The sequence below is a fragment of the Pseudocercospora fijiensis genome (genome assembly GCF_000340215.1).
Source record: "Pseudocercospora fijiensis CIRAD86 unplaced genomic scaffold MYCFIscaffold_5, whole genome shotgun sequence".
NCBI classification, from domain to species: domain Eukaryota; kingdom Fungi; phylum Ascomycota; class Dothideomycetes; order Mycosphaerellales; family Mycosphaerellaceae; genus Pseudocercospora; species Pseudocercospora fijiensis.
Window position 1 is genome coordinate 2,896,663 of NW_006921536.1, and position 22,467 is coordinate 2,919,129.

The following is a 22,467-nucleotide window of genomic DNA, read 5'->3' on the forward strand; positions in this document are numbered from 1 at the left end:
TGTTCGACACCTCCGCGGGACGTTCCCAATCTTGGGCCACGTCGATTTCAAGCCTCTCACAGCGGGACTCAATGCTGTGTGAAGTGGAAGTGCTCCACGTTTGAGTCGTACTGATTGCCGCAACTTCAAAAGTGCGCAAATCTTGCCCATTGCTCAACGTTCTTCAGGATGTCCGAGACAGACCAATCTGCACCGCTTCGGGATTCGAACATAGGTTCCATATTGTCTTGGTTCCATAGTCTCCATGCATGGTCCTCACCCAAACCAAAGATACTGTCCATCTGCAGATCCTCCAAGCTGAGATTCTGGCCCAGATAGCGTAAGAAGTCTGTAAGTTCAGACTCCTCGCCAATGAAGTCGTAAACTCCGAGACGCAGCTCTTTGAGAGTGTACCGTGACCAACTCGATCTCTCGAATGTGTCGCGCAAGTGCAGGCCTGGCCGACATGTCGCGCAAAGCACGCAAAGACGGGGCTGTAACGAGGTGGCGGCGAACGGTGAAGAAGCGCTCTCAGCAAAGACATCCAGGCTGTTCTTCTCGAGGGCGCGACAGGACAGACGCGACGAAAGTGGAGGAGCGCGGCATTGTCGAGGGATTTGGCGATGGAGATGTGTATCTCGGCCGCCATGTCAAGCAGGCATGTCGTCGAGGTGGTACTCTTTTCAGTGGTGTGGTACTGGTACACTTTTCAGTGGGTGGTGTGGATGAGAACGACGGCGACTAGCGGGACTATCCGAGCAACTTCGCTGAAGTGAAGTGAAGGACCTGCACCAGACGTTCCATCAAGCATCCCACCTCCTCGCCCTCACAACTTCCTAGGCGGACACCTCCCCCTCGCCTCGCCCTTACAACCTCGTCCGGATGTTGCTTCTTTGCTGCTGATTCGAGGGATTTCGTCGAAGAAAGATGGACCTTTCCATTTGTCGGAAAGGTGGTGGAATTACCAGAATCGTGTGCCATTGGAGTCTGGTCAGGGTGTGGGGAAGATGTTGGAATACGCATTGGATGAAGTGTCGTGACGTCGCTGGACGTCCGATCACGCGCGGGATTGACAGGGTAGAAATCTCTTGTGGCAGAGATGGGCAGAACAGTAACAGAGTCATCGTTCCAAAAGATACAACTACCAATATCAATCTCTTTTGCCATGACAGGCACGCTCCAGGGCGCCAGCGCTAATAGAACCCCTTCCCTGCCATCCGGCTATGCAAGCCACATTTTCCCTTCACTCTTAACTCCACGCTAAAACCTCAGATCATTTCTCGCCACCACCACATCATCCCCTCCTCACAACCACGGCATCCACAGCAGATCAGTCTGGCTCAACTTCTCAGGGTTCGTAGCCTTAGCCACGAGATCCAGAACACTCTGACTAGCAGGCAGATTGTGTCCTGTAGGCTCTCTCGCCAGACCGACAGCCTTGCCAACAATCGCCTCCGAGTTCCTCTGCACGTGTTCGCGCATCTCGCCTTCCTTGACGTTCTGCCGGTGAGAGGACATGTACCAGAACGCAATCTCATCTCGAATGAAAATGGAAAGGTGATGTTCCAGCTCAGAGTTCGAAGACTCGGAAGCACCATTCGTTTGAGCAGCACCATTCGTAGCAGGAGTGGCCGAGGAAGTGGTGCTGGATGAGGCATCGGATGTCAAGCATCTAGCGATGGCCATGAGAGCGCACGTGAAGATGCCTTCCGTATGAATCGGACCCATCAAGACTTGCAAGGTTGGCGTAAGACGGAAAGGTACCGGCTCTGGTTGATGGAAGAGCGGTCGATTCGCCAGCATGAATGGCAACAACTCCGAGCCCCAAATGTTGCCGTTGCTTCTGGAAATGTGCATCTTGTTGGGGTAGCGCACAGTCATGAACATCGTGAACGTGATGTATGTCAGTGCCGCGAGCTGGTACGAGAATTGTCGGCGGAACAACCAGAAAGAGTCGTAGGATGGGAATGTGGCAGCGAAGTAGTCGCGCGCCAGATCCTTGGGCACATAGTGCTCTTGAACGTAGTTGAGCGACTCGATGCGCATGTTGAGCCATTGCTCTTGTCTCTGGTTGGGCGTGATCGAACGCATCTTCTCCATCGTGAACATGATCGGCTGGTCCTTGTCGGTCTCGTTGCGCCGGCAGTAGTCTTCCCAGACAGCTTGGAGCGACGTGTAAGACGGATCGTCCTGGATGATGCGAATTTGTGGACTGAGAGGAACCATGGCCGGTAGATGGAATTGCAAATTGCGACGTCTGCTTTCCTTCTTCTTCGACAATGTGCTGTTGAAGATTCGGAACAGCTGCAGGATTCTCTCCTCTCGCCTGCTGTGTCTCGGCGCCGGGTGTTGGATTGCGAATGGATGCACACTTCCATCATGTCCGCGAATCCTCAGACGTCGATGACAGCTTGCAACGCCACGTACCAGGTCGACATTAGGCAGGAAGCGCTCAATCCTTACAAAATCTTGGTTCTTATCCTTGTGTTGTAGGTATTGGCCAGGAATCTCAACCTCATCAAACCAGACAAACCTAAAACCGGCCAAATGAGTGTTCTCAGCCAGATGGAAGGTGGTTGATCGGCGGTCAAGTCGTTCTGCAAGCTTGTCTCGCCATCTCCGCAGCTTTCCAATATACTCCAGCATAGTCGGCTTCTTGGTCACAAAGTCCTGCTCGAACGACTTGCGGATATGCGGCGGCAGAATGCTCTCAGCGAAACGTGTGATGTTGGCTTCCGTCTGAGGAGGCAATTTGTTGTCTTGGGAGAAAGACTGTGGAGAACGACCCACGTAGCTGAGAGCATCGTTGAGCAGCGCAACGATGAGTCGGTATGCGTCCTCGTCTGGCGGACACTTGAAGTGGCGCTGGATCTGCTCGACCATGGCTTCCATCGAGGCGTACAGCAGAGGGAATGCAGTCCGCAATGTTATGACGAGAGCCTCTGTGTGCTCCCATGACTTCCGTGGCTTCGGTGCCTCACCTTCTTTCTTCTCTTCGCCCTCGCCTCCTTCCTTCTTCTCATCTGCCTTGGTCTCGCCGTTGGTGGTGGGCAGTGATGTGTCGCCAGCCGATGTGGTTGGTCTCGACTGTCCAGCTGAACTATCAGGTCTTGCAGGCGATTCACTCTTGACGTTGTCGCCGCTGGCAGCACTGCCGGCTTGCTTGGCTTTCATTGCCTTCTCTTTCTGCTCCCTCAGCATCAATGACTTGCGGATAGCTTGGTGGTCTTCGTGGCTTGTGCGCAGAGAGAAGTGCAGAGCTTGAGGATATGTCTTCGCTAGACTTGTCAAGATCTGATGTGCGATGTTGGCCTCGCTCTCTGTTCGTGACAGATTGGCAATCAGCTGTGGGATGAATGTCACCCAATACCACCAGGGATGGTCACCGTGATAGTCATAGAACTTCTGAGATAGCTGACCATCCGCGTCATCCAAACTGAGGAGCCAAAGAATGCGACTAAGCAGTTTCCGAGATTTGGCGCTCTTGTACTGTCCTGCGGCCTCCAGATAGCAAGACAGAGCGTTTGAGCCGGTCTCCAGATTCGTCGGGTCCTCCTTGAAGAGCTTGTCGTTGTAGCGTCCCCATTCTGCCCAAGCCTTTGGTAGCTTGATGTCGAAGAACAGGGCAGTGCCAAAGGCGTCGCTCGCCTCGTCCTTCTGGTTCAGCTTGCTGAGAAACATGCCCTTAAGAGTGTAGAACTCTGCCTTTTGCTGCTGACCAAAGTAGTTCAGGTTCGTGTTGTTGATCACATCTAGCCCATTGGTAAGCTCTGCGCGGTTCTGGTAGTGACATTTTGCTTGTTCCCTCAGCTTCAAGAATGCCTCTTGAATTTCAATGTTGGGAAGCGTGTAGATCTTGCTCAGTTGTGTGATGCACACTTCCGGCATTTGGTGCTTTCGAGCCACGTGAGCGAATCGATTGATAATCCAGGCCGTCTCGTGGTATCCGCGGTAAGCGTAGCTATTCCCTGTCGCGGCTCCTTGGCCGCTAGGGATGAGGTTGAGGTACGTCCCATTGATAAGCTGGAAGATGTGTTGACGCCATGTCACCAGGTCTTGCCATGCATTGATGTCGTCCCATAGGTTTGGTAAACGATCTCGCCACGTCGACAGGAGAACCTTCAGCTCTTGGGATTTGACATCCAGATTTGTGGCATTCGTCTGCGCCAAGCTCTGGCAAATGACACTGGCATCGTGCAGTTCAACCAGCTGCTGGAAGTTCTGCAGAAGCCCAATATGCGCGTTGGTGATGCGGCGGGGCAGCTTGTGCCAGTTCTTGATCGACAATTGAATGTTTTCGTCGCAAGTGCGATTGAACTCTTGGGGCTGCTCGGTCTTGTTGTGTAACTTCAGCAAAGACATAAATGCCTGGAAGAACATTCTGCGTGGAGTCGGCGCATCGGAAACAGCCTTGATCACAGTCTCCAGATGGTCGCGGTTTTCGGCATTCTGCCATGTCTCATAGTTCCTCCACATTGCCTCGAGATAGAGATCGTTAATGTTCTCGTGCTTTGCGAATTCTCCAAGGATGTCCCACTGCTGCAGCTTCTGCGCGCAAAGGACCCACTGATCTTCCCACAGCATGTATTCGCCCTGCGAGTATGGCAAAGATCCGGTCCTAGCTTTGACCTGTGCCTGCTCGTACATGTTCTGAGCCTTGTCCCAGACGCCATTCTGCTCATACGACAAAGCAGCGTTTGTCTCTACATATGCAGCGCGTCGACGCCATGTGCCGTAGAATAAGTCACTCTCCTCCAGGCCAGCGTATGTCTCGACCAGGGCGTCGAGATTGCTCTCCCGAACATTGGTCGTGTCAACGGTCGGTTTCATGGCCAGATCTTCCATGTAGGTTGCAGCGACGTACCAAGCGTCGTAAGACTTGGCCAAATACTTCATCACGTGGGGTGCAAACTTGACTGCAGGTCTGGCTCCAGCAATGCCCTCCAGCAATGTTGCTACACAATTCGGCCGCCTGTCGATCTGACGCTGATGGAAGTCCTTGGTGAGCAGGGCGACGAGCCCTTGTTCGATGTCGTCTCGATCATCCTTTGGAAGTATGGACCAGCACATCTTGAAGTATGCGACCCAGATATCGTGCGCCAGCGTCCAGTCAGTGTGCTGAATCTCGGCGAGAGGCACCAGGACCTCTCTTGCACGAACAGTGCTGATTTCCATCATGAAGCGCTTTTCGTCAACCAGCAACTCCTCGAGATTGTCATCGACCATGACGTCGTTCACCCGCGTGTCACTGATGTATGTGCTCACAGCCTTGGACTCTGGTAGACATTTGAAATCGTCCTGGTGCAGATGGATTGGCGCATGCTGGTCAAACGAACCGAACATGAGCTGGATAACCTGGCTCAACCAGAACGAATCACCGAGCACGTCCCATTGTTGCTCACTGATCAGCTTGTAGAATCGATTGCTCGTCGAGCGGCTCAAAGCTTTGTCGTATATGCCCATGAAGCGTGCTCGCATTTCGATATCCGGGCTTCTGAGGCCGATGAGGAATGCATGCTCCATGCGTACGGCGAGCTCTGATCGGGTGATCTTGGGATCTTCGTAGATGCGGATCACCAAATTCATGAACTTGGTGTACAGAGTCTGGTCTGGTCTGCTTTCGAAGAGCAACATCTTCTGGAGGACAGCCGTCTTCTCCTTCAGCGTTGGCACGGGCTCCGGCGAATTGAACACCCAATTCTCCACCTGACTCAAAATCTTCTCGCAGAGTGCATTATTGGTCGATCGCTCCACAAGACTGGCGAGAACGCTGAGATACGGCCTGCGACTCTCACCAAGAGTGCTGATTCGGGCTGACAACATTTCAATCACCTTGATGATCATGTCCACGGTGATTTGAGCTTCCTGAGGCGTCGGTTGCGCGTTCTGCACGCCTTGTGCCATCATCTGCTGAGGGTGCATCAGAGACGCCAAGTGATCTTTAGCAAGCTTGGTCTGCAACGTCTTCAGCAAAGCTGCAGTATGCGTGTCGACGTCCTCCGGCTTGCGCTGCGCCATGATCCACAAGATATTGATACCTGCGACATGGCTGCCGTTGTTGAGCAGATTGCCCGCTTCGGTTGTCAAAAATCCTGTGAACTCTTCTGTCGGGCTGTCTGCGTCGGGGAGCTCATCGTCAGGCGCCTGCACCGGGATCGGATCAAGAGCACGCCTGAGTATTGGCGGAAGCTGCGGCACAACATGCTCTTGGAAGTCGGCATTGTGCAGCGCATCTTGGATTTCTGGAGTCTCACTCTTGAGAGGCTTGGCCAAAAGTTTTTGCAGTTGTGGCAAGCGTGCAATGACCCATTCATTCGGCCTCGAGTTCAGCAGAACCTTGAGGATTTGAATGGTGTTCACAACACGAGTGGTCCAGATCTCCACTTTTTCCTCCTGCTTATGCTCCGTGCAGAGAATCTGCTCCGTCACTTTCGGAAACATGCCGTCGATGTCCAAGTCATCCCAATATGGCGGCGAAAGCAGTTTTGACAGCAAGTCGAGGGATTTTGTCACAGTCTCGTGGGGCTGCTGTTGACTGTTGCTTGTTGGAGCGTCTTTGCTCTTTGGCGGCGATACTGGGAATCGCTCGGGAAGGGTTGCAATGAACTGCACCATGTATTTGATGAAAACCAGCCGCAGAGTGCTGTTGGCGACGACAGCCTTCTTTGGATTCTGCTTTCCATCGGTCGTAGACTCGCCACCAGTCAGAGAGCCGTGCTCACGGACGGTGCGCTCCTCCCATTGCCAAATCAACGTGAATAGGTTGAGAGCGAGTCTCCTGCTATCGGCACTCGGATTCGGAAGCTGCACCACTTTGCTTATGGATGGAATGATGATCTGGGCGAAGCCGTCCCGAGCTTCGTAGAAAAGATCTGGATGCCGCACGAGGAAGTGGTAGATGCTGGTCAGCTGAGGCACATTGCTGATCTCTTCACTTAGGATCTTGCGTGGTAGTCTAGCCCAGATGCTTTGACGACCCTCTGGCCCTCCAAGACGCTTCTTGAGCACAGGCTTGAGAATCTCGAGCGACTGCGAAACCAGATTTCGGCCCTCGGCTTGATGCGCGCGAAGCAGACTGTTGTACACCTGCATTGCAATCTTCGGCGGCGTGTCGTAATTGTTGATGAAATATGTGATCAAGCAGTAGGACGCAAATTTGTTGATGTGGTCCTCAAGTCGGATGTAGTTCCAGCCAAACTTGATGAGATCCTTCCTCGTCTCTTGCAGCATGGAATGATGATACTTGATCAAGAATGCGGAAGTCTGGAGCAGTTCCATCCTGCTGTGATCTACTCCTTGCGTGTTGTCGTCAGAAATGTCGGCGACCGATTGTGGTCTCCAAAGCTTGTTGTGTACCGCATTTGCCATAGCTTTGTCAAAAAGCGCGGTACCGTTGTTGACCGGCTCCATGAGCGTGTCCCAGTTCCGTGAGACGTCATTCGCCAGGATCGGGTTCGAGACATTATGGAAGGCAAACCACTTCAGCTTCTGCGGCGTATCTTTGGACATGTAGATGTCAATGCAGCGATTCACAATGGAGCGCTGATATTCCACATCGTCCACGGTGATGACATTCTTGTAGAGATACGCGAGCAGGGTGGGAGTCGCCTGAAGTTCGTCTTGAACGCAGGACTCGAAAATGTCGAACAGGTAATCAAGATCGTCCCTGTGATCGCCGAGATAGACGGTCACGATATGCATGATCTGCTCGGCGGACTGCATCACCGCAAGTCGCAAATTCTCAGGTAATGTGTGGTCGTGCAGCTTTTTCTGCAACTGCTTTGTTGCCTCCAGGAGAGCTTTGCGAGTGGTCTCACTGCTGAGCAGCTGCTTTGCGTGCTCTGGGTACTGAGAGATCGCATACGCAATATGGACGGCGTTGACTGCTGCATGAGCCTTCTCAGAGTCCAAATTATCTGCCTTGAACGTCGCAACAAGACCTTCAGCCTCCTTGATCACCTTCTCCCTTAGTGTTGCGCTCTCAGGATCCTCAAGTATTTGAGCAAAGAAACGTCCTTTTGCCTCGTTCTTCATTGCATCGCGAAAATAAGACCATGACTCGTTTGGATAGTGGTTGAGGTACTTGATGAGTGGTTCGCGAAAAGGGCTGCGTCTCGTCCTCCTGAGAGCTTCCTCGAGTTTCAGCACTCGCTTGACGAGATCGTCCAAGAATTGAGCGGCCTGGCTTGGCAGGAGATGAAAGACGCTGAAGATCGCGGTTACAACCTTCATCTTAGGTTGAGCTTCGATGAGTTGGAAGGACACCTTCTGAAGGGTGGGAGTATCCGCAATCTTTTCCATGTGGTCAAGCAACCGAGTGCCAATCTCGACCTTAAAGTAGTTGTGCAGCAATTGCAGCAACGTGCGTAGGCCCTCCAGACCCTCCACGCTTAGCTTTCTCGGATCCTGCACATTCATCAAGATAGGTCGCAGTCCATTCTGTAGAAGGTCTTTGGGAAGTTTTGACGTGGACTGGAGAACAATCTTGAGTCCGGCATTGGCGGCACCTGCAACATCTTTGTTCTTGCTGTACAGACTCTTGAAGAATATGCTTATTACTCTTGCACGGTGCTGTCCACTCTGCGGCTGGCCTTGCTGATTCTGCTGCCCAGGAGTTGCGTTTGCGCTAAACCCTGGTAGCTTGATCGCGGTAGCCAGCAATTTCAATCCGGCAACACGCAACCGGACGATGTTTTCAGCGGTCCGAAACTCGTATGGTTTCGGCGCCAGGCTTTCGTCGTCTGCGTCAACGAGCGCTAAAGTCTCGAAGAGCAATCGGTTGAGGTTGTCGTCGAATGGCAGAATTTCCTTATCCAGAGGCACATCGAGGAGGAAATCGATGGCATCGATGTAGCCTATTTGTGCAGCGAATGGCAATGCTCTCAAAGGCTTGATGAAGATGCCGAACGTGAGTGCGTCCTTGACAGGCGCGAGCAGCTCATGGGGCGGCAAATCGAACGAGACGGCAAGAGCGCGTAGAGCAGATTGAGCAGCCTCGCGCACATGCCGGTTCATGTGGTTGACTTCTGAAATCAGATATTTTGCATGGCCGTGAAGCTTGCTTTCCTTCTTTGCAAGGTCGTCCTTATTCTCTGCTCCACTGCTGCCGAATCTCTTGACCAAAGCAACGATAGTATCTTTGGCCTGCACCCGGATGTTGGCAGGGAGATCCTGCGGCATGTCCTTGATTACAAACAGCAGGGCTTTAAGCATCTCCGACAAACGATCGTTGGTAAAAGTGTCCGAAAATTGCATCTTCTGCTTATCGGTCAGGACAGTGATGCCCACAGCGCCCGAATTCTTGGTGAACCATTCCTCTTCATAGCAGGCGTGGCAAAAAGCTTCGGACAAGCGGCTGAAGAATGGTAGACATTCTGCCTTGGTGGACGAGCCGAAGATAGTTGATGCAAATTTGAGACAAGACTGCATAGCTCGTTCAGTGGTTTCCCTGACAATCTTCTGGTCAGAAGCCAGGCTTTCGCAGAACGCATCAGCGAGCGTTGATGTTTCCACAAAAACGGGACCCTCTCCAGAATGCACGTTGAAAGGTCGCCGGTTGTGTTTCTCTCTGGCAACAGCGACTCCGAGCTCAACGAGCATAAAGTGGCGACAGATGCCCAGCAAGAATTGGTCGGCATCCTCCTTCAACTGCTCGATGCTTGTGGCATAAATGAGTGCCTTCAGCAACTTGAGAAGTGTCTTCTGTTGCTCGTCGCGCTTGACTGTCGACTTTGATCGCTCTGATGCAGAAAAGAGATCCGAGCCGAAGTCAAAGTCTTTCGATGCCAGGTCATGAGCCTGTAGCCTCACTAATTTGGCGAGGTCATCAGGAAGGTTGTCCGATCCGACGAGCAGCTTGATGTGAGACACGATAAACTTGAATGATTGCCGCTTGTGATGCTCGTCTGAGGCTTTCTGTGCGGCAGTCTTGGGCATTTCCCAAAGCTTGTCGATGGCCGAGTCGATGCCGAGCCGAGCGGGCATAGCACGCGCACCGCCACTGCTAATAGCGCCAATGAATCGAAGGTCATAGCTAGCTTCATCATCCGAGTACTGCTTCCAGTCGAGCTCGGGTGGATTGACGAGAAACTTCCGATTTCTGCCTCCCAGCTTGCCAAGGATGCGAACGGCAGTGTGGGCGCCCTGGTGGCCGGTGCCGATGGTTACGGGTCCATTCGGACCAGCTATGCTACCACCTGTCAAACTTGCAGGCTTAAGCATCCGCCACAAGCTACCCATAATCTCTTCCATCCAGGGCTGCATGATCGGATCCAGATAGTCGGCCGTAAGATTGTCAACACAGAGCTCCAGAGTCCGCAGACCCTGGGCGGTGAGCTCACTAGATCCTCCGCCACGATTGTCGTTCGACGATCGGTCGTTGGAAGATGGTCGCTGACTTGATGCGGAGAGGGGCTCTCCGGAGCGTAATGCGACAGTCAGAGGCCGCATCAGATACGACAAGTGCGGCAGGAGGTGACTAAGTCTAGCCGGGACCGTAAGTGATAGCTCGACGAACAGATCGCGAGTGCTGCCATCTGGCGCCGCTGCAAGCTGAGTATTCAGAACCTCGAGAAGCATCTCCAGTAGCGGCAGGATCTCCTTGTACAGATGCTCGAAACGGCCACCTCCGATACTTCTGAAAAGACTTCTCAGGAGCAGGAAATAATTCGTGGGCTCGGCAGCGGTTATGGAGAGCTCGATTGATCTGGTGATGAGCTCACGCACATGAGGCAGCAAAACTCCTTCATTGTGTTGAGAGAAGAGTGTGACAGCCATGAAGGAGAGCTTAAATAACCTCAACAGGACAGACGTCTTGGAAGCATCAGCCTCGCCAACCTCGTCAAGCTTGCTCATCAGAAACTTCAACAGCATGCAGCAGAATGCCGGACTCGTTGCTTCACTAGCCAGCAAGAACTGCGGGATGTGCAACAAAGCAGCATGCTTGAAGCTTTGCGTGTACAAAAAAGCCATTCCCGACGGGTTCCCCGAGGTAAAGATCTCGTGAAACGTGGCAGGATCGAGGTGGTGGAAGATGGTTGCAAATGTTTCGAGCAGGTCCTTTTCTTCCTTGCTGTTAGCAGTGGTAGCGATGCTCGAAGTTGGCTCATTGGGCAAGCTGTTGGCTGCCGCGGTGTCTAGCGGCGCATAATACTGGAAGCACTTTGCGCCTTCTCGGAACAACTTGATCAATACCTCGACCTCCTCTGCTTCGAAGCCCGAGGAGAGCTCGTTCCAGTGGGGAGGCGCACTTGCGGTGTCGATCTCTTCTTTGAGCTTCGGAGGATTGCTGTTCCGCAACTGGTAAAAGAATTGCTTCAGACCTTGCAAGAGATTCTTGAAGAGGAACTTGTTCTCAGTGACGGGGTCTGTGGCTCTGTCCTTGGGATTCACGGCCTTGATAGGCATGGCATTGAAGATGTCAGTCTCATCCCAGTCAGGCTTGGCATCTTTGGTGGCAAGATAATTCTCGGGCGCGGCCTCGGGGTTGGACTGAGCGTGCTCGTGCTGCTGGCGGTAGAGCTTGACGGCATTGGGGTAAGCGCGGTTCATGGCGGCGAACTTGTCTGCAATGCCATTGAGCACGCTCATCATCAAGAAGCGAGCGTTCTTCTTGTCTTCCACTTTCGACATGCACTCTGCCATATTCAGCAAGAGCTTGGCGGACATAGTCTGATAGCTTGTCCCCGGCACTTCAACTCCATCGTCACCTGTGAGGTGGCCCACGTACACTTGCACGACACGGGCGATCTGCTTTGCATTGAGCTGCTCTCGGACATGATGGATGAGGTCGGCAAGCATTGTGTAGGCTAGAGGTCGTAATGTGATGTCTGCCGTGAGCGAATCGCCAACCAAGGTATTGGGATCGAGGAGCGGCAAAATGACGGGAAGGAAGACTGCGCGGAAATTGAAGTTGATGATGTGCCTTATCGCAACAAGAAGCTCTTTCCGTGTGGCAGTCGAGCTCCGCGGGACATCGCGAAGTAATCGTACCGTGAGCTCAGGAAGATGAGAAAGAAAGTCGGTCAAGGACGAGGAGTAGGCTCTGAGAAGATATGCCAGAAACGACATGGTCTTGACCTGAGCAGTCACCAGATCGCCGAAAGCGCCCGACTGTCCCTTGGCTTTTATCTCCTTGGCAATGCCGGTGAAGATGGTGCCGTTCGCCTTGGCCTCCTCATGAGCCCTCTTTTGAGGACCGGCCTCAAGGAGGAGGGTTTGCTTGATGCGGGGCGTGAACTTGGCGACATTCTTGCCTGATAGCGCGCGATGTGCCTGGAAGATGGAGACGACGATGATGGGACATTCGGCGACGACTTTGAAGCTGTGCATGCCCTTGACCAATTGCCTTGTCGTGCTCTGCTCCGCGCCGGGATCTGCACCTAGAGCATGGCTGGTAGAGGCAACAGGTGAGCCAGGAGTTCCTGTATTGTCGGGAGTGGCAGACAGACCGGCTGTGGCAGGAACGGGCGACTGGGTGTCGAAGGTGTCCTTGACCGTCTGCTCCATGCTATCAAAGATTTCGAGAATGAGATCGAGAAAAGGCTGTGCCTTGTCGGCGACGCCTGCTGTCTTGGTATGGTAGCGGCAGATGTCCATAACGATCTTCAGACACAGCACTGCGTTGTCCTCATTCTCCACCTTGACCAATTCCAGACACTTGTCCACGACTTTCTCGGCATGGGGCTCCATGGCTGCGCCGTCGGAAGACATGGGCAGACGATGGAGGATCTCTAGCACGCATTGTCGCACTCTCTGCTCGTAGGATGTCGAGGTGAATACCGGCGAGCCCGACAAGGTGGTCAGGAAGATGGGGATGAATTTGGACAGGAAGGTGGCATATGTCGGCGGTTGGCAGAGAGCATCGAGCTGGTCGCGGAGCTCAGTCAGGATGGGTAGCTTGGCTTTGAAGTCGAGGGAAGCATCTTGCAGCTTGTTCTCGTAGGCCTCCATCGTCCGCTCGGCCATGATTGCGGCGGATGTGTGCAGGCTCTGCGGCCTGGATTCAAGTGTGGTCACTCAGTCGGCAGAGTGTTGCAGCATGGCAGTACCGATTTTTCAGTTTGCCTCATACGAATCTTGCGCTGGTCGTCTCTTTTTGTGATATTACGGTCGAGGCGGGGTGTCGCGGTTGTCGCAGCAGGCGTGCAGTGTTCGTTATGCGTCGAATTCGTTGATCGAGAACGTGGATGGGGCTTCCGTATGCAGCACGCGAGGCAGAAGTGATGGCTCGCGCGAGTTGGTTTGTATCGATCATTCCAAGTAATGGATCTTGATGGTTAAATTGGATTCTCTCCGTGTCGGCATACGCATCCGCATGCCCATGCAACAGTGGTAGGTGGTGGCGCAGAGGTGTAGTAGTTGTTGTGGTGGATGTGCAGCGCAGCGCAGAATCTCCAAGTCGGGGCGCGAGCTCCAGCGAACATGGTCGATCACTGCGCGATTGAGCCTGTCGGCGGTCCGCGCCTTTGCCGTAGCTCCCGCTCAATCCTGGTCGATGCTTTCACGTTCTCTTGCCTCTTGGCGCGTCTGCTCTTGCCAGTGCTTCTGCCACTACTACTACTACCCCTCCTCCTCCTTCTACAGAGACATAGGCATGATGGATTATGGATTATGGACAATGGATGATGGATGATGGTTCGCTTTCTCGGCTCCATGTCGTTGGCTACGCTCCGAGCCAAGCCAAGGCTCGTGCCGCCAAATGTGCTTGCTTGTCCTGAGTGTCGTCGTGCACTCCTTCCCCGATAAATTCACCTCTTTCTACTTCTTGCGTGATGGCACACAAAAGGAGAAAGCGGGTCCACTTTTCAACACGCCGTAGCATGTGCGTGCAGCCATGACACACGCCCCGACGCCAGACAAGCTCATCGGCGCACTGCCAGACATGGAGGCCATCCGCCAGTCGCTGATCACGAAAGTGCAAGGCAAGCGTCGCCACGAGGCATCGCTGCCGCAGAAAAAGCGAGATGCTCTTCTTCAGGAGATCACCAGCGCTGCCAAGGACGGCGACCCGCTGATGCTCATCAGCCAGCCTTACCCGCCATGCCTGAAGCGAGACGACGACCTGACGCCCATCACCCTCGCAGAACTCCACCTCGAGACGCATCACTCCGGCCGAATGCTGCGGGCGAAGCGCGTTGGCCCTTCTGCATCGCGTCACGCTTCCGCGCAGTACATGGTGGAAGATGCGACGGGCATGGAGCTTCTCGTCCTGGACTTCCTCGCATTTCCAGACGACCTTTTCCTGCCACCGGACGCTCAAATCACCATCAAAGAGCCATATCTCCGAATCGGCCACGACAGCACGGCACACCTCGCTGTTGCCCATCCACGTGACATCGGTGAGTGTGGCTGGCTGCGACTCTTCACTCGTGACACGTGCTGACCACTTTCGCTGCAGAAGCCGTCTATCTCACGCAGAGCAACACGGAGTCGACCGTTCTGAAAGACCGCGGAAATCTTGACTTCAAAGCCGCTCGTTATGCATCTGCTTTTCACGCCTACACCGAGGCGCTGGCTGCACCAAACATACGCGCTACGCTCAAGGCTAACATACATCGCAATCGAGCTTTGACCAACTTCAAGCTTGGTCGATTCGACGACGCCATTCTTGACGCCCGCCACGCCCTGGAACTCGAGCCCGAATGTGATCATGTCAAGCGCGGCAAGACTCTGCTGTGCAAAGGCCTGGCCGAGTACGCTCTCGGACACCTCGGTGCAGCGGACACCCTAGAACGAGCCACGGAGGCGAATTCCACCAAAGAAGCAACGGATGCGCGTATGAGGGCTGTTGCCAGATGCAGCGAAGCAGAGACCGGACAATTCGATTTCTACGCTCTAGCCAATAAGCTGAGCGCAGAAAAGCCATACGTCGAGGCTGCGAGTTTCGTCCAGCGCATCAGTGTGAGGCAGACACCAAACCGCGGCCGTGGGCTATTTGCGCAAGAAGATATCGCTTTTGGCCATCTGGTGCTGGTCGAGAAGTCTTTCTGCAGTGTCTTCTCCAATCAGGACGCCGGCTTTGATGCCACCAGGTATGCCAGCCATATCCGCTACATCGCCGTCTATATTTGAATAACTGCTTTTACTGACTTGTTCTCGTGACTGCAGGTATGAGCCGGCTCGATTCGCTCCCTATCAAATGGAGCGTGCAGCATTCTTCAAGGCCGTTCTTCTGAAGATGTATCACAATCCTTCGCTGAGAGCTCAGGTGTCAGATCTTCACGCCGATTCGCCTAAGCCGCCATCGCCCGATACTTTGGACTACTTCCATATTGAGCGACTGACAGCTCTCAACTCCCTCGGCTGCCGCGTGCCAAAGCAAGTCAATGCACACATTGCAAAGCCATACCCCTTCGGTCGCTCGTATGCCGGAGATGCGGTTGGCAGTAGTGGCCTATGGATCAAGACCTCATACATCAACCACTCCTGCATTCCGAACGCCGAGCCAAGTGTCATTGGCGATCTCATGGTCGTCAAAGCTACTCGAAACATCACCCAGGGCGAGGAGATCACGATTTCGTACTTCAACGACATTGACTACCAAACGAGGAGCAGGAAAATCAAGTCCTCTTGGGGCTTCGATTGCACCTGTGAGCTCTGCACTGCGGAGGCTGCTACTTCTCCCGCGGACATGGAAGAGCGCATACAGCTCCGCGATCTAATCACTGAGCAACAGATGAGCGACTCCTCTCTCGCTGGCTCACTCGAAGCTGCTGACAGCGACGTCGACGATGTGGAGGCAACCTACGACGAGCAGTTGTATGCTGATCTGCCACGCGAGGATCTGGTAAGTTTACATGGCGAAGCTTGTTGCAGCAGACAGAACCTGTATCGCCAATATTTCTCTCTCCAACTGCTAACGCTCCGTGGCAGGCACATGCAAACGTGCGCCTCTATCTAATGCACCTACGGCAACGTAACGTTGCTAATGCGGCTCGCGCCCTAAAAATGGCGCTCGAAGCGCAAAACATCAAGCTCGTGATTCGCAATCAAGAGGTAAGCAGTTGCAGCAGATGAAAATCTCCGTGGGCGGCAAGACAGAATCATTGATGCTCGAGACGACGCCCACCGAACCAATACATGCTAACGCTTTCACGACATCTAGGTCCGACTGCTCGACAGCAGACGCCAAATTAACAGCCTCACAGTAGAGTGCCTCCTCGGGCTTGCCAATTTCTACGAAAGGGCGCTCAACGAGCCTGCAAATGCGTCACAGCTTCGGGAGCTAGCAAAGACCTTTTACTTTGTGCTCAACGCCACTACCCATGGTTTCAACAGAATCATTCCTTCATGATTCGCATCCTCAAAGAAGGAAAGGAGCAAGCTCAATTATAAGCGGTTGGTAGCTGTAGTACAACTGCTATTAGCTAGCTACTACTACTACTGACAACAATCTCTTTTTGAGCCGCTTCCTTCTTGAGAACTTCCCAAATCAGTTACTTCCTCCGCCAAGGCCTACAAAGTCATCGCAGCAGACGTAACACTCGACTTCGTCGCTGTCGCCTGCCATGCTTCCCTGCAAAGCTCACGATAAAGAAACCAACAAGATCCTCGAGACCTTCACAGCCATCCGGGATCGTCATCGTTGCCAAGTCGATTAGAAGAAAAGATAGATGACCAAGGTCGCAAGGGTCTTGGTAAACTGTCGCGAAGCTGAACTTCGACGTCGTAGTCGTAAGAGGATCTTCCTAAACCCTTAGGTAAGACCACCCTTCCCCATCTCCCCACCTTCCTGCCTCACAAGTTCATCGAAGAAGTCTTCGTCCTCAAAGTCGTCGGTTCCGGTTCCATCGTAGGAGTCGCAACAACCAAAACCTGTTGTTGCCCTTTCACATCCCTCTTCTTCTTCTCCTCCGGAAGTCCGAATCTCGAATCATCGCGCGTGGTAGCCGTTTGTACGGTTGATGAGCTCGGTTTTCGCAAGTAGGATTCGTAGGATGTCCAGGGATAGTCTGTGGGCGGAGGATTCCAGGCGTGGGTGAAGGGTTGGCAGGTGTAGGGATGGCAGCCTTCGGGGTGTTGGGATTGGGTTTGGGTTTGGGTTTGGGCGAGGGTTAGGGTGGCGGCTGATAAGAGGGTGGTTTGGAGGAGAGTGGAGGACTTCATTGTGATGGTGATGTGATGGGAGAGGTTTGGAGGAGGAGAGGAGAAGTGAGGGTTATGGACTCTTATCTTTGTGAGGTGAGAGGGAGGAATTGGGTTGGGTTGCCAGCTGTTATTTTTTTTTTCACAAATGTGGTGCGGAGTTGGAGATGTATTGGTATGCTTATGAAGTTTCCTTATTCTGGAGAGGTTTCGTTGAGGATGAGGTCGGAGTGTCGAAGGGCGTATTGGTTGCCGACAATGGGTCGGCTTGCCGACGGACGGGCCGAGTCTTTGGCCATGGTAGCCTTCTGTTCAAGGCGAGGATTCAACAGAATTGTATCGGCAGAACCACCGATCTCTTATCAACAAAGGCTTTCACGGCAGCAATTGTGATGCCCTCCTCACGATTAGATTGTTTATTTATTCATTTCGTGGTCGGCGTCGGCGTCGGCGGGACTTTCTGCCGAACTTCTTTATAATACTCACGCCGTCTTGGGCTTACGACTGCAACCTTCCAGCACCATTTACAAATTCTCGGCGAACAGACGAGATGCAAAGTGAAGTGATCTGGATGCAGCAATGTGGTCAAGTAAGTTTCGCAAAGAGTCGAGTCATGCTGGCAGGAATCAACGAACATGGCCGCCGTACACTTAGAGCTTTGGGTAAGAGTTTTGAATCTGCATATGTACTGTAGCGACTGCAGTTCTCACAAGTGTCAATCCATGCCTCTGCGTTTTTGGTACAGTTCCATCCTAATACATCCATACATGCATACATCGTCGAGTCATGTGCTTCGTTTCTAGCTCTATTAATCATCATCATCATCCTCCTCCTCCTCATCTGTCCCTTTCCACTCTTCCCTCACGTCTCAAGATTCTGCAAATTTGCTTCGCTTCCTGAGATTCGCCCCAAAGAAATACAGGACGTATATGCCGATTGAGCACGCGACCATACAGAAACCCAGCAGACTGACGCCCCAGTCCACACCCAAATTGTCGAACATTGGGATGGCGAAGATAACCGCGCCGGCGGCCAGTAAAGATCTAGAGAGACCGTTCGCTGCGAAAAGCGAGCCTATGTAACGTGGGTAGCAGAAGGGCAAGTAGATAAACACGCATTGCGCGATGATGAAGTTGCCCATCATCGATATCGAGACTCCGATCATAGGCGCGATCCAGTGGATCGATGCACGAGATGTCCATGCTAGGAGAAATAGGTATCAGTTCACCGTTCCTGATAAAACAAAAATCGGCACTGCGACTGCGCATGACTTATGTATACTCACCGAAGACAAACAATCCAGCAGGAATCGTCCAAGTGAAGATTAATCCTGGAACCAGACGTGCTTCAGGCGGGACGTTTTCCAATTGCATTTTGGCCATCTGCTGATCGGCGTAGAAGTAGAAGTAGCTACACCACACGATGATGGCCAGGAAACTTCCTACGGCCATGCACAGGAAGGCTGCGCCCATGATGCCGAAGCTGAAATGGTAGATCTCGCCGAAGACGATCGGAAAGGATTCGAAAAAGGAATAGTAGATCCCGTAGACGAGGCTGCGAGGTGTCAGCTTGCACTCTATGAATGCAGCGAGGTCAAGATCAGGCTTACGCGAGATATATGGTCGTATACAGAACGGCTGGGTCTTTCATATTGATTTCCCACGGCTTGACCAGAGCTGCGAACAGGACTTCTTTGGTGCGCTTCGTCTTGGCTTTAATTTCCGACTCGGCCATGAGATCATTGCGACCGGTCAGCTTGCGCAGGCGTTGTGCTCGACGGAGAAGAATTTGGTCGTGGGATGTTTCCGGAAGGAAGAAGAACATTGCCAACCAGGTCGGTCCTGCAATCAGCAAATTCTCGTAGAATGGCCAGCGCCAATTCGCTTCTGCTGCGAAGTTGCTGAGTAGAGGACCGAGTGACTGCGATTTCATCTGTCAGCTGGAGCGTCCGCCATGATTGATGTACATGGATCTTGTGTGGTCTGTACTCACAGGACCTGCAGATGCACCACCCGCCCAAATCGCGATCGCGTAAGGCATCTGCATCGCAGTGCAGAAATCTCCATAACTCGCTGCCCCAGTCGTCAATGCAGGCGAGCCAGCAACACCAAGGAAGAATCTTAGCACTAACATTCCCGCGAAGTTGTCGACAAATGCGATTGGGATGGCAAGCATGCAGAAAAGGAAGAAACCGATCACATATGGCGGGTTTCGTCCAATCCAAGGAATTTCGGAAAGAGGTGACATGATGAGTGGACCGGTGCCGTATCCAAGGATATAGATCGACAGACCGACACTGGACGCCACACGGCCGAGATTCCATCTCTCCATCATCTCAGGAATCGCTGCGGTGTATAGGGATGCTGCGATGTAGATGGCTAGCGTGTATTGCAAGATGATCCAGCCGACCCATAGCTTCTTGCGGATAGGCCAGTTGTGGGGATTTTCTGAATCCGTGTCTTCAAAGACAATGGGTGTTAGCAGATCAGGAATGCTGGCCATCAGAAGCTATATTACCTGAATACCATGTCACCACGATCGTGACTCCAGACTCGGTTCGTCGCGGAGAGACTTGCTCGCGCCTTCCACTCTCGAAAGCTTGATCTCCATCCCCAGCGAGCGATGCTTTCTCGAGGTCATCGTCGTCTTCAGGCGGCTTGTCGTCGCTGATAGCTTCGCTGGGAACTCCCGATATGACCTCTGATCGTCGCTTATTACGCTCTGCGGGATGGAGATATTCCGCGGGAATCTGAAAGCCGGGCTCTTCTTCTGGATACTTGAAATATTTGTTGCCAGATGCGGATCGAACGAGTTGTCCAAAGAACGAGTCACGAAAGACCTGCTTCATTATTGTGAGCATGGACCAGAAGGTGATGAATGGACTTGACTCGAGCAAGGAAAGGCTTCTTAGCAAAAGGCAGACCGATGCTTCGTAGGAACAGTGGCTTGAAGGAAGGAAACTTTCGAACATTCTCGGAGACGGATCGTGTGCAGGGGAGTCTTTCCGTTGCTGTATAGTAAGCTTTGGATTACTGTATGATAAAAGGACGGTGACCTCCCGGGCGGACCTTGGTTTCGAGCACATAGTTACTGACTTCCTGAGCAATAGTGTCCGAGACCCTTGTAGGGTTGCAGTTTCGGATGTGAGTCTCGCGCTGACCTGCACATCCAGCCGTCCTCAACCAAGACGATCTTTGACGGATTGGTCCGGGATGCAGATCCTGGCCAGTTGACACACGAAAGCGACGTGACTGCAGGGCAGAATTGCACGGTCAATCGGTCAACGTGATAAGCAGGTGGCTTTTCAAGTGTGTGTTACCGATATCTGGTGTTCTGCAACTTGATCGGCTTTGAATGTGATGTATCCGGAGTATACAGGAAGCACAAGACGCACACATCTCACAAGTCTTGGCGGCGTCAGCACCCAATGTAGGCATTGCGCAGTGCAGCACATGCAAGGATCTGCACTTGGAGGATTAGTCAAACTGCCACTATCCCTCCCACCCGCACCCGCGTCATCACCGCCTTTGGGTCTCTGTCTCGTTCGGAGTCGTTCCAACGAGCAAGGTTGGCGGTCAAGATGCACCGCGTGCATGCGTAGGAAAGTCTACGGCGTTCAAGCCCTGGTACATGGTGAGGAGAACTGCATGATTGTGGCGATACCAGATATTGAATCCGAGAGACAAGTTCAGAAGTAGAATGTTGTAATAGCTCGTACCATAGGTCCTTGTGGAACAAGAGAAATGCCGCTGCTAAGTCTTCACGAGTCCTTGAGAATCAGATGTACCGCGTGGACGGAGGACTTATGTGGCATAGGCGCCAATATCCGTTGGTACTTACTGTATGTTTTCCACGAGATCGTAAGGCTCTGCAGCCGCGCATCGGCGTGCGTGCCTGATACTCGTGCTTCTTGGACGACGAATGCGAATGCGGCTGTCGATGGAAATCTTGGTAATTATGCAGCGCTATCACATATGATAAATCTAAAGCTTAGCCTGAATCTCGCTCGCTGGCTTGCCTCTAATCTCAGGTTCGGGCTGCTTGTCGACTATTAAGCTTGATGCTTTCTGCAAGCTCTCGATGGCCTCCCTTTCAATGCGAGACACAAGTTCTTGACACGTGGGAATGTCGTGAATAAGGCCAATGACTTGACCGGCAGTCCAGACCTAGTTCGAAAGTCAGTATCTCAAGCGTTCTCTCAGGACTCTTTTGTTGCGACTTACTCCATAGTCGGGGTCGCCGTTCAGGAAGACCTGCCGTCCTCGTTGTCCACTGACATAAGGTCCGACTGCTTGGAACTCCTTGGTCTCAGGCCTGTTCTCAATAGCATATGCTTCACTTGCGACCTTGTTCTTGAACAATCTCGAGGTGTTTCTCCACTTTCTAAGGACAAGCTGTGTGTCTGTCTCTGTCGCCTTTACGATTGCCTCTTTAATGTTGTGGTGGATTGGAGCTTCCACTGTGCACATGAATCGCGTGCCCATATTGATACCCGCCGCTCCCAGATTAAGTGCTGCCGCAAGACCTTGTCCATCGCAGAAGCCTCCAGATGCGATGAATGGAATTGGCATGACTTGCCTCGATCTGCTTAGGAGGATCAAGTTTGTGATATCTGTCTCTCCTATGTGTCCGGCGCACTCGAAGCCGTCGATTGAGAGGAAGTCCACACCCAGCTTGACCGCACTTAGGGCATGTCTTATGCTTGTACATTTGTGCAGAATGACACATGGCGGATCTGCCTCTTTCACTGCTTGATTATCGGGCCCGGGCTATTGCCTGCTGTTTCTACGATTCGAATGCCCTCGTCGAGGATGGCCTGGGCGTATCCGGGATAATCTGGTGGGTTCATGGATGGGAGGAGAGTCAAGTTGACACCGAAAGGATTCTTGGTCATCGATTTGCACTTGCGGATCTCTTTGCGAAGATCGTCGGGCGAGGGTTGGGTGAGGGCAGTGATGATTCCAAGGCCGCCCGCGTTCGAGACGGCGGAGGCCATCTCAGCGTAGCCGACCCATTGCATGCCACCCTGAACTACCGGTACTGTGATAGCACGTCAGATGTGTTCAGATCAGCGAGATCATGTATCTACATACCCTTGATACCGAGTTTCCTCGTAAGTGCTGTATCGAAAGGCATGGCCGCTGCTGTGTGTATGTTCTATCCCCGTACCGTAGCTGATAGCCGCAAAGAACAATGGGAGTGACGACGGAAGACCAGATAGAAGAAAGGAGGTCGTGTCTACTAACGAGAGTCAGGAACCGGCTATGTATTCACTTACATTTGTCTTCATCACCCTCGCCCTCGCGATCTCCACGCTTCTGCTATACTAAGCCGAGGTCATCAGCTGCCCTGCTTGTCCGGAGGAAGATTATTCGCTGCGGACTTCACTCCGTCCGGCCATGT

At 52.8% G+C, this 22,467-nt stretch overlaps 5 protein-coding genes across 5 annotated transcripts; 1 reads left to right on the forward strand and 4 right to left on the reverse strand.

Annotated features, from left to right (window-relative positions):
* Positions 1-1,083: 1,083 nt before the first annotated feature.
* MYCFIDRAFT_203908 (histone acetyltransferase SAGA, TRRAP/TRA1 component) lies at positions 1,084-12,945 on the reverse strand (the record flags this gene model as incomplete). Its single annotated transcript, XM_007929338.1, has 2 exons — positions 1,084-10,318; positions 10,394-12,945. The coding sequence occupies 2 exons, from the start codon at positions 12,943-12,945 to the stop codon at positions 1,285-1,287; spliced, it is 11,586 nt and encodes a 3,861-aa protein (XP_007927529.1). The 3' UTR covers positions 1,084-1,284.
* An 868-nt stretch (positions 12,946-13,813) lies between these two features.
* MYCFIDRAFT_77623 (uncharacterized protein) lies at positions 13,814-16,273 on the forward strand (the record flags this gene model as incomplete). Its single annotated transcript, XM_007928943.1, has 5 exons — positions 13,814-14,318; positions 14,378-15,011; positions 15,088-15,766; positions 15,853-15,975; positions 16,085-16,273. 5 exons carry the CDS (start codon positions 13,814-13,816, stop codon positions 16,271-16,273), a joined length of 2,130 nt encoding a protein of 709 aa, XP_007927134.1.
* A 35-nt stretch (positions 16,274-16,308) lies between these two features.
* Positions 16,309-17,852, reverse strand: MYCFIDRAFT_175635 (uncharacterized protein; the record flags this gene model as incomplete). The annotated part of the gene is made up of 11 exons (XM_007929339.1): positions 16,309-16,325; positions 16,368-16,434; positions 16,469-16,503; positions 16,544-16,621; positions 16,690-16,744; positions 16,786-17,369; positions 17,395-17,464; positions 17,551-17,561; positions 17,608-17,752; positions 17,775-17,792; positions 17,832-17,852. 11 exons carry the CDS (start codon positions 17,850-17,852, stop codon positions 16,309-16,311), a joined length of 1,101 nt encoding a protein of 366 aa, XP_007927530.1.
* Positions 17,853-17,932: 80 nt separating this feature from the next.
* MYCFIDRAFT_138019 (uncharacterized protein) lies at positions 17,933-19,912 on the reverse strand (the record flags this gene model as incomplete). The annotated part of the gene is made up of 6 exons (XM_007929340.1): positions 17,933-18,267; positions 18,350-18,618; positions 18,674-18,984; positions 19,057-19,523; positions 19,582-19,654; positions 19,763-19,912. 6 exons carry the CDS (start codon positions 19,910-19,912, stop codon positions 17,933-17,935), a joined length of 1,605 nt encoding a protein of 534 aa, XP_007927531.1.
* A 1,135-nt stretch (positions 19,913-21,047) lies between these two features.
* On the reverse strand, positions 21,048-22,200 carry MYCFIDRAFT_188897 (uncharacterized protein; the record flags this gene model as incomplete). Its single annotated transcript, XM_007929341.1, has 4 exons — positions 21,048-21,230; positions 21,288-21,803; positions 21,854-22,104; positions 22,158-22,200. 4 exons carry the CDS (start codon positions 22,198-22,200, stop codon positions 21,048-21,050), a joined length of 993 nt encoding a protein of 330 aa, XP_007927532.1.
* Between the last annotated feature and the right edge of the window lie 267 nt (positions 22,201-22,467).